At 44.9% G+C, this 10,502-nt stretch overlaps 1 protein-coding gene across 1 annotated transcript; it reads right to left on the minus strand.

Moving 5' to 3' along the window:
• Nucleotides 1-1,054: 1,054 nt before the first annotated feature.
• On the minus strand, nt 1,055-6,214 carry rpl35a (ribosomal protein L35a). Its single transcript, XM_040130374.1, has 5 exons — nt 6,117-6,214; nt 4,626-4,662; nt 4,239-4,391; nt 1,880-2,024; nt 1,055-1,150 (listed from the first exon to the last, which is right to left on the minus strand). The coding sequence occupies exons 2-5, from the start codon at nt 4,634-4,636 to the stop codon at nt 1,127-1,129; spliced, it is 333 nt and encodes a 110-aa protein (XP_039986308.1). The 5' UTR covers nt 4,637-4,662; nt 6,117-6,214; the 3' UTR covers nt 1,055-1,126.
• Nucleotides 6,215-10,502: the final 4,288 nt, after the last annotated feature.

The raw sequence follows: 10,502 nt of genomic DNA on the forward strand, positions 1-10,502 counted from the left end.
CACACACACACACACACACATTTGAGCTGCAACAGGTGAACTGGTTTAAAGGGACAGTCCGCCTGTTTGCAGAGCTGCTGGTGGACCTTTTTAAGACCACTTTGAACCGGTTTCACGGTGCCACCGTCAAGACTGACACAAAACCACACACATTTCACTCAGATGATTAATTAATGATTACTACTACTACTAATTATTACAAACACGACCTGGAGCCGCAGCAGAAAACTGAAGCACGACCCAGTGGAACAGGTGAACTTCACCTGAGCTCAGAGATCCGGTCTAAAACCAGAGACAGGGTGCAACTGCTTTACTGTCTGTAGCGGGCGAGGAGACGGATTGGAGACCTTCATCACCCCTGAACCCCGACCCTCGGTCGCTTGCTACTTCTACTCCACATCCGAGACGGAGATACAACTTTTCTCTGCCCGACATTCACCTGAAAGCTACGAGATTATTGCAAAGGAAACAAGTTGAGTCTAGAAAACGACGCTTCCTTAAAAACGAGCTGAAGTTCTTAGTGGATCGTTAGAACCACTTTTAAAAACTGAAGAACCAGGTGAGGATTTCACGGTTCCGGCTTCTCGTCAGCGAAGCTTTGCTGCTTTTTCCTCTTAAATCACAATAAACCGAATCTTCCCGAAACAGTGTGAAGGTTTCGCTTTGGGCTCCGAGTTACCGTGACGACATTTCTCACCGTTTTCTAAAGGTTTACAAACCAAATCGATCGATCGATCGAGGAAATGGCCGGCCGATGAATCCAGGACGAAAACGATCAATAGTTAGTCCTGATACACAAGAGTTAAGAATCAGCTCCAGAGGTAAAATGCTGTCGACGCATTAAAGCATCAGGGAACAGTCACAGGGAACTCTCACTTCCCCTGAAACATTTTCAGAGCAGGACCTTTTACCTGTGACAGTATTTTCACAGTGTGGTACTTGTACTTTCACTGCAGTAAAGTATCCGAGTACTTTACGACAGCTGAGCGTCGGCAGGACTCGCGGCCACTCGCACGTTTCAAAATGAGGAGGTGGAAATAAACAGACGCTGCAGCAGGTTTGGACCTGATCATTTTATTGTTTCTGTACAAACAACATCCACATCTGCAGAGACGACGGTTCCTCTTCACACTCGAGAGGGATACAGCATCTGAAACACAGGAAGTGACATCATCAACTGTCACAAGAGAAGCACAACATTCACTCTGTTCAAACATGTTCACTGGTATCTGATCTGAGAGCTGCAGAGGAGACGGTTTAATGCAGACGACCTCCGTTTGTGCGACTCCTGAAAAACCTGAACCTTTATGAACCACGTGACCAACAGACACTGCACTGTCCAGCCCGGACCACCTGGGTCATGAAGCTGCTCTGTTACCCACAGGCAGAAGAGCGGCTTCGGGTCTGGTGAGTCTGCCTCAAATGTTCCTTTCTAAACCTGGGAAAGGTCCCACGGGTTGTGGATCACTTTTCTCATCAAAGACGTCAGAGGGTTCAGTTTTTACTTCCACCCTCCGAGTCTCCTCGTGTCGTTCTGAGCTGCGGTGATGGAGCCGGAGCGGAAGCGTCGACGGCGTCAGGACTCGGAGAAACGTCCTAAAATGCAGCTTTGATCGTCAGCGTGTGGAGATTCACCGATCAGCTCTGCGTCGGGTTCAGAACCAGACACACACACGGAAAGTCTGCGACAGCAAATCCGTTCTGCTGATCTATAAAAACGTCTACTGATCTTTACCATCTGTCGCTCTACTGTAAAGTCTTTTGTCCCCGTCGGGATCCCGTAGGACCGAGGGCTCTGGTTGTGCAGTGATCTGATTGGTCAGTAGTCAGGCTTTTAGGTTAGTCCCGCAGCGACCCGACTTTCAGGGCTCCGACTCACCACTCTGACTCGGTGTCCGATGGCTTTGGCCGGCAGGTTGCTGCTGAACTTGGCTCGGACCATCCCGCTGTTACCGTGAGCTCGGGTCACCTTTCCCCAGATCACTCTGGTCTTGTTGGGTTTACCGCCCGGCGTCACCGTGTTCCTGTGGAGAGAGAACACAGTGAAGTCCACACCTGCAACACACTGGTGTGTTTCATTTACGCTGTGGGGCGAACCAGATGGGTGGAGTCAGACACAGACTCCATTCACCGATTATGTTCATGTAACCTCACATATTCGTATCAGTCCAGTCTATACTATTATGAGGCCAATGACCTAATATACACAGACAATCTTTCTGGCAACTGGCCATAGTAAAATCGTGGGGCCCAACAAGGGCTCCTGAAGTTGGGGGCCGGGGGACCGGTGCCCCCTCCCCCACTTTACCCTCCTGTCCCACATTCTTTCAGCGGCGGATCACTGTACCCGTTTCAATCATTCCCGTCCACATTGACACATTAGGTCAAATAAAGCAGGCAAACACAAAACAGGAAGAATGTTTAAACTTTCATCCAATCAGAGAGGACATTGTGTAACGAGGGGGGACGACCGCAGCCAGGTGCGCCCCATCAGATGTTCAACCTGCAGGGAAAAGCTAGGGACCGACAGACCCGAGGCTCCGTGACTCAGGAGGAGAACGTTCCAGAACCCACTCTCCGCGTCTCAGCGGTACGTTCGCGTTGGACGCCAGGTGCAGGGGAAATGAGTCAGGTGTGCAGTTCACAACGGTGAGACGTGTTTGACAGAAGAGGCATCGTTGTGCATGAAGGATGTTTAGGATTAAAGCAGGTTTAGACTCGTTTACAGACCAGTCTCCTCCGGCCAAAGGCAAAGTTCGCCCTTACACACGAGACACGTGTGGTTTCACTGATGCCACCACACGTCACTTACTTTAAAATTACAGCCGGTGGAGTTTGATCCTCACTTAAAACACACGCGTAACAAGATTTTGACTGAAATCAACAGCAGCCTTAAAGTGGTGCGGCCAAATAAAGACCATGACCTGATGCTGTAGCTTCTGAAAACAGAATTCTGCGTCTCCAAGCTGCTGCTGCTGCTGGAGACGTCATGTAGTTTGCAGACACTGTAATTTACGCCTGCTCAAGTCCAGACTTGGACCGAACCTTAGACCATCTCTGCACCTCTGTCATGTTCATCTGAGCATCTGGAGCCCTCAAACATACAACCCAACGTCATGAACACACAGCCATCATACAGAAAACTGTACCAGTGTGTTAGGAGGGGTCTGTCGTGTCAGGTCCCGGTTTTACCAGGGAGCCACGATCCGTGACGCCCCATTGGGGGACCAGGTTGGTTGGTTTGTGATGAGACATGATCGTTTTGGACACTAGATCGTGTCTCACATTGTAAAAGTAGGATTTGGTGAATTACAACAGGAGGCAATCAACGGACCGATCGTAACATACGACCTCGTGTGTCCACTGACGTCTACTAGTCATTATGCAGAGGGTTCATCTAACTAAACCTAAACTGGTTAAAACCGACTTGTACACTGATGCAGTGTTACTGGTGTAAATCACTGTGCTGCCTCAGTCACGTTTTCATCCCGTCCACCGCTCAGTCATTTCCACAAAGTCTGTTTTGAGTTTTTGGCGAAGTTGAACAAATAGTGTGGAAAACTAATAACAGATTAATGGACAGAACAGAAGAGGAAACAGGACTTTAAGAGACGAGAGAGTCACTCATCTCGTTGTTCCTTTATCGGGACCTTCATGTTTAGATCAGGACGGGATTTATGAGGCAGGGACGCGTTTAAATGAGCTCTAGCTTTCGTCTGAAGGGGCCTGGGGTGGGAAGGAGCTTTCGTTAAATCGGTGGAATGGAAAGAATCATGAAAGAGGATTATTTAAGTGTTCAGTAAAATCTTGATGTGTTCCGAAATAAAAACTGAGATTTAGAAGATTCAACACTTTAATGCTGCTCTTCAGTCTCTGTGATGCAGCTTCTATTCAAACTACCACTAGTATTGTTAGTTATTATCCTTATCATTATTATTAGAAACATGAAAACAGACTAATAAAAAGAAACAGGCAGAAAATAAAGCTTATAAAAATCAGTATCAATCAAAATATTTTTTCTGTGGCTCGGACGACGAATCACTTCAGTACAGAACGATGAAACACTTTCCGGCTGCAGAGCCACACGAAGGCTATAAACACTGTTGTGGCTACAAGATATTCAAGCCTCTTGAGACTTTTCTTGTTTTAACTCCAGATTTTTCACCAGTTCGAGTCCAAGTCTGGACTTGAGTCCTGAAGATTTACTTGTGATTCAGGCGAGTGTTGATGCGTCTTACTTCTTGGCCTTGTAGACGTATGCGCAGCGTTTTCCCAGGTAGAAATCCACCTCATCTCTGGTGTAACATCCCTCCAGCTTCAGGAGAGCCGTGTGTTCACGCTGGTTCCTCAGACCACGCTTGTAGCCGGTGAAGATGGCCTTACTCCACAGTCTGAGCAGCAACACACAGAGTTAAGAGTCAGAGCCGCCGTGACTAACAGGACTCAACACAAACAAATCAGTCGGGTCTTTAAAGCTCTAGATTCTCAGTTTACAGCAGGTGAATTATTTCTGGCAAACACAGTGAACCTCAGAGTTTTAGTTCATCAGAGCAAAGTTTTTCTTCTGTCTGGAGTTTGAATTCAGGTGTGGAAACACACTCAGGTGAGATGAATGGTCATCTTACCTTCCAGGCATCGTCAGTCTTCTCCAGATGAGTTCACCTGTATAGATACATATTTAAAAAAAAAAAAAAAAAAAAAAGATTAAAGTGTTAATGATTGGTCTGCACGTCAGATCCTGCTCTCAGAAACCTAAATGCAGTTCCTGTCCTGACAGAATCTTGTTAACACCTGATCCACTGCCTCCAATCTCAGACATCAACACCTACAGAGACGATGGTCAAGGACGTGACCTACCGTCCTCAAACAACACCACCGTTCACATTTACATTGATCTGACGGAGCTAAAACCAGAGCAGCCACAAACCGAAGTGACCCACACACACCTGCACAGATGATCCGACACCTGGATACTGTCACCAAGTCCTTGGTTAAAAGGCTCGGGACCACAGATGCTGCAGGTTACACATGAAGCCGTCTAATTTCAAATCTGGCTCCACACCAGAGTGTCCAGGTGGTTTTAGGAGAGAGCTCTGTCCAGAGAGACGCCTCAAGCACCTTAAACACCAGGCCGCACCTCCACATCCACACACTCTGGACTCAGCTGTAATAAACATCAGTCTGGGACCTGAGGCAGTTCACGGATTAATGAAAGGTCACTGACTGGAGCTGAAAACACACAGTCCAACTCCATCTGGACCACAGACTGTAAAACCTCCCCTCAGGAGGGACAGAGTACACAGGAAGTACAACAGGCACAACCTGACATGGTTACGTCCTGCAGAGGATCAAACGGGGGGAGTCGCACCAGTCCAGCAGGGTTTGGAGCCTGGTCCTTGGTTCTGATCAGATTCATTACGTGAAGTGTGAGATAAAAACGAAACACTGAAATGTTACTGATTTAACGTCGTTCCCAATAAGTGAAACTGACACAGCACCGGCTCAACACGGGACCTGGATTTATCGCAGACCTGTCCACAGGCACGTCAGAGTACAGATCACACCGCACAGACTCGGGTTGAGGTGCAACACCGGCTCTGACCGCACAGATAACGTGCTTGTCCCCAACACCCACAGAGCTTCAGCTCGGTTCCGTAGCCTTCAACCTGAACCCGGACATCGACACCAGGCACTCCTGGGTCAGACTACCGTCAAGCTCACACCGAAGACCTCCCCCCGTCCACCGGCGTGATCCTCTGATGCTAACATGCTAACACTAACAGGCGGAACCCCTGGACCACACCGACACCAGAAGGACCGGGTTTTAACGCCGCTGTTATCTGAACCAGTTCCCCGGCTCTGGTGCACACGGACCGGGTAGTGAAGATAAGTCCAGTCCGGACAGCGGCTCCTCAGCCCGGACTGCCCCCCGCTCTGTTAGCCACTGCTAGCTCCATCCACACGATATCGCCAGCATCCCTCACCCTACACTGACACAACTCGGCCGGTAACCAGAGGACGCAGTGTCCGTTAACTGCCGTTGACTATCGGTCACAAATAAAGTCCGGATTAAAGAATAAATCAAAAATCTGGGTCCGACATATTGGAGCGCTTACCGTCACTGCGGGGAAGATGGAGGGAAAGGACGGCCTCCGGGAATGCTGGGTAATTGTCGTACACAGAGGTGTCCGCGGAGCTGCCTGATCAAAACCATTTATTTTTATTTTTATATAATCTCACTTTGTTTCAACTGTAAATCATTTTTAAAGTCCGTTTTCATTCAGAACGCTATTTATTTATTTATGAAACTAACAGGTCCGCCTTATTTATTTTAATAACAACCCCGTTAAACGTATTATTGCCGGCTGCGACAGCGTGGCTGGCAATAATACGTGTTTACATACCGATTATACTGATAAATAAACCACTTATTACATCTTTATATACCGATTACACAGGATAAATGTGTTTGTGTGGTTGTTTGTGTGCATCTTAATGTAATTCCCCTCATAAGTAAAATATTGGATATGAACAATATCATGTATAATATTTCTATAATAAAAACAAAAAAATTACAAACTTTCCTTTTGGTGTCCGATTAAAGATTTTATTAGTTTTATTATTAGTCCTATTGATATTATTATACATCTTTACGTGGAACGTTTACTGTTGTGAGTTCTCTGGCCCCCCCACCATGAGCCGGGTTCTGATCAAGGTTTCTACCTGTTAAAGGGAGTTTTTCTTGCCTCTGTCGCCAAGTTCTTGCTCGTGGGGGATGTTGGGTCCCTGTAAATATAACTATAGAGTGTCCTGGTCTGGACCTGCTCTGTATGAAAAGTGCCCTGAGAGAACCTCTGTTATGATTTGGTTTCTATATAAATAAAATTGGGGTGACTTGACGGGAGTGGGGGGGTTGGGCTCGGGGACTGGAACCCACGATCTCAGGATTGGACGGGATCCAACCCTGACTGGACCACCTGCAGCACCAACATCAGTGAATAGAGTCAAATTAAAATATTTATTTAATGCACTTAAACTTAACTCAACTCTTCATACAGCTGTGTTCAAATCTTTTATACAGTTTGTCAGCAAAAATAAAACAGAGTGAAAAAATGTAAAACTTAAAACCTGTGAAACAGTCTGTTTGTCCTCCTTTTAAACACGGTGGAATGTCCTTTAAAACCACACGACCCCGCCGCCACATGACCCGTCACGACTCCTCACCACCGCAGGAGAAACACACCATGAAGAAAAACATAAAACTGTACAAACTTAAAACCATGTTCGAAAAACCTCTGAACCGGCTCACCTGTCTGCTCAGGACAGAGACACGGGATTGGACAGCACACCTGTCAATTACAGCACCTGCTACGGGGACTGTTGCCCCAAGGTCAGTCTCACAGGAAAACTCCTGATCCTCTTTCCTCTGAGCTCACAGTGATTCAGATCCCAGGTAAGTCTCTGAACACCCAAAGTCTCTGACAGCTTCTAAACTAGTATCTGATTGGTGGAGCGTTGTTGGGGGACGGGACCAGGCCTGGGAGTCTAAATTCAGGGCAGAAATGTTCTCACTTTGGTCCCAGTGTTTCAGGCTGAAACTGAAGGTCTGATGCTGTGTTCAGGTGAAACAGGAACAAACTGAAACTCTTATTTGGAAGTTTCTGGTCAAAATTGTCTGAAATCAAACTTTTTTTTTCTTGGAGCAGATTTTTAGTTTAGTTTCTTGTCAACATCTCCTGAGGAAAAACTTTCAGCATCAGTTCTTTAGAATCAGCTGAATACTGACCTGACGGACAACGACCTCGTGTCCCACGTCACCTGAATGCAGCATGGGCTCTCAGAAAGACATGGAAGTGAAAAATGAAAATAAAAAATGAGGCTGTGATGTTATTCTCTCCTCCGTCCAGTTAGTGGAGTTCACCAGCAGCTCTAACCAAAGCGCTGAGACACAGAAAATGACGCTGGGTGTTTCAGACGTTATTGGTAGATTAGATATGGATCAACTATAGGTTCAGATATTTTCAGTAAGTCCGTCAGAATGACAGGCCACTTCTATCCGAACACACATCTGAATTTTGAGAAAACTTGAAAACATACAACTTTTTAGAGAAGTTATCAAAAAACAAACAAAAATAAAAGATATGAGGGGGAAAAAAGTATCAAGAGCCCTAAACCAGAAAATGTCTGCAAACATGATCCAGAAGAGATTAACAGCAGGATTCATTTTCTAACATGATTGTTTTCTAAAGTTTTAAAGCTTCTGCTTTTGTTTTTATCAGAACAAACTGTAAACTCAACATGTGACGCATGGGCATGATCAGCAGCTGCTGGTGGGAACAGGTGATGTTTGTGGGTCATTCATCACGTGACTTCAAAGAACCGGCCTTTTCTCCTAAAGCTGCCAGATGATAAACTCCACTGTCGCGACAGGAGGAGACAGCGACGCCACGGTTTTTGGGTGGATTACTCCTTTAAAATCAGCATTGACCTGTCAGCAGAGCAGTGAACTTGAGTATCTTAACATCTCCTGAAATCCTGTCTCTGCTGACCTCCAGTGGTTTAACTTCTCACCCGGCTGCTGTGTTGCACAGGTGTACTACGGGACGCTGTGACATCACTGGGGGTGTGGTCACAGGTGAAACTTTGAACCAGACAGGACAGAGAAAACACCGCTGCTCACTTACTCATTAACTTTTAAAAAACTTCTCTCGTCCTTTGACAGACTGTCTGTCTGAGCGTCCATGGTGCTCCGTGTGTTGTCATGGCAACACACGTTTCAGCTTCATATACATATGTCTATACACACATATATGTGTATGTATGTATGTGTATATTTACAGAATATATTTGTACACATACATCTGATAAAGAGTCAGAGTGTGACCGCGGGACTCATCCTCACAGTTCACAGTGTTTTAGTGTCAGGTCGGGAGGATCCAGGTCACCTGGTCAACATGAAAAATGTCCCAGCATGCAACACAAACATGAGGAGGAGAATGTGAAGAGACGTCGTTACCACCTGATCAACCTCGTCCAATCACATCAGGACCATTTATAAAGCGAGCGCAGAGTTCAGGGAAATTTTTAGCAAAGGTTTCTGGAATATTCACGTGGCCTTAACGATAAAAACAGGAAAGTATTTTTCTGTAAAAACTAAAGTGGTTTTAAGTAACAACAACTAAGCTTATACCTGAAATAGAACAGAAAAATAATAAAAAATAGTGTAATATCTCATGTGCTGTCATTGCACAATTGATCTTTGTTAAATTACAAGTTTTATCTAAGAAAAAACAAAATAAAAAAAAAAACCCTCTCCCGACCTCAACATTATCCTCACAGGCGAGGACGTGTTTCAGTTTTCTATTTTCCTGACACTGATTATTAACCCTTTCTTTCACTCAGTGGGTTTATTAATAACTAATAACATTCCCCTTTTCTATTCTGAAAGTCAGAGCCTGCAGTTATCAAACCTCTTAAAGGTAAAATTTTGGATTCAAGAGAAAGACTAAAGTAAAAATCCTTCACTTTTACTCACAAACTTCAGAAAAAAAAAACTATTTATCAAATTCAAAAGTCTGTTAAATATCTGCAGAGAGCTGCAGAGTCTGGTAGGCTGGTTCAGAGTAGATCCTACATGTCTGCAGCTCAGAGACACTGAGTCCTGCAACGGGCTGCAGCTTCTGTCACGATGAATAAACTGAAGCACATGTATAATTCAGAGGAGGGTTCGGTAGTTTTAAGGCTTTTTGCTTTTGATTTGAATATTTGATAGGTTGTTACACCACTTTTTATCCTGTCTTTGCATTTATCAGGCGTGAAAACAACAAGAAGAAGCAGCACATATTTATTTATACACATTTATGTATATACATATTTGTTTTTCATCACCTTTTAATATTTTAATTTTCTATTTGTTCTTGGTCTTGCGCTGCTGTTAATAGTTATTCCATTTACTTTTGCTTCATTTATCTTACTTATATTAGCTTGCAAAAAACTTTGTAACATCTGTTTTGAAAAGTGCCACATAAATAAAATGTATTATTATTATTATTAAAACGTAAATGGACAGGATTGTCCACAAACTTCTGGCCATTTAGTGTACTATCTGACCTGCCGGAAAGTCTAATAAAGTTTATGAATATGTGCGTTATTGAGAGCAGTTAGATGTGACGAAGGTCCTGATCACACGTGGAGGATCAATCAGGAGGTGACAAGAGTCTCAGACAGCTGCTAACATCTGTTCAGACTGAAACTACAAACCTCCACCAGAGCTCAGAAAGGTAAAAATATAAAAACAGTAAAAATATTAACGACAGGGTGCAAAGTAAAAACAATCAAAGGCGTTCGTCCGTTGTGGGTCTAAAGACACTGACGAGCCTCCGAGTCAGAGCTCAGGGTTGAACCTCCATCAAATCAACCTCGATCCAGAACAACAGAGAAAAGAACCAAATTCTGCCTCTTTGCATGTTAAAAAAGAAACTGTCAAAGTTCGGATCTGATGG

Source organism: Xiphias gladius, chromosome 7 (genome assembly GCF_016859285.1).
Source record: "Xiphias gladius isolate SHS-SW01 ecotype Sanya breed wild chromosome 7, ASM1685928v1, whole genome shotgun sequence".
Classification (NCBI taxonomy): domain Eukaryota; kingdom Metazoa; phylum Chordata; class Actinopteri; order Istiophoriformes; family Xiphiidae; genus Xiphias; species Xiphias gladius.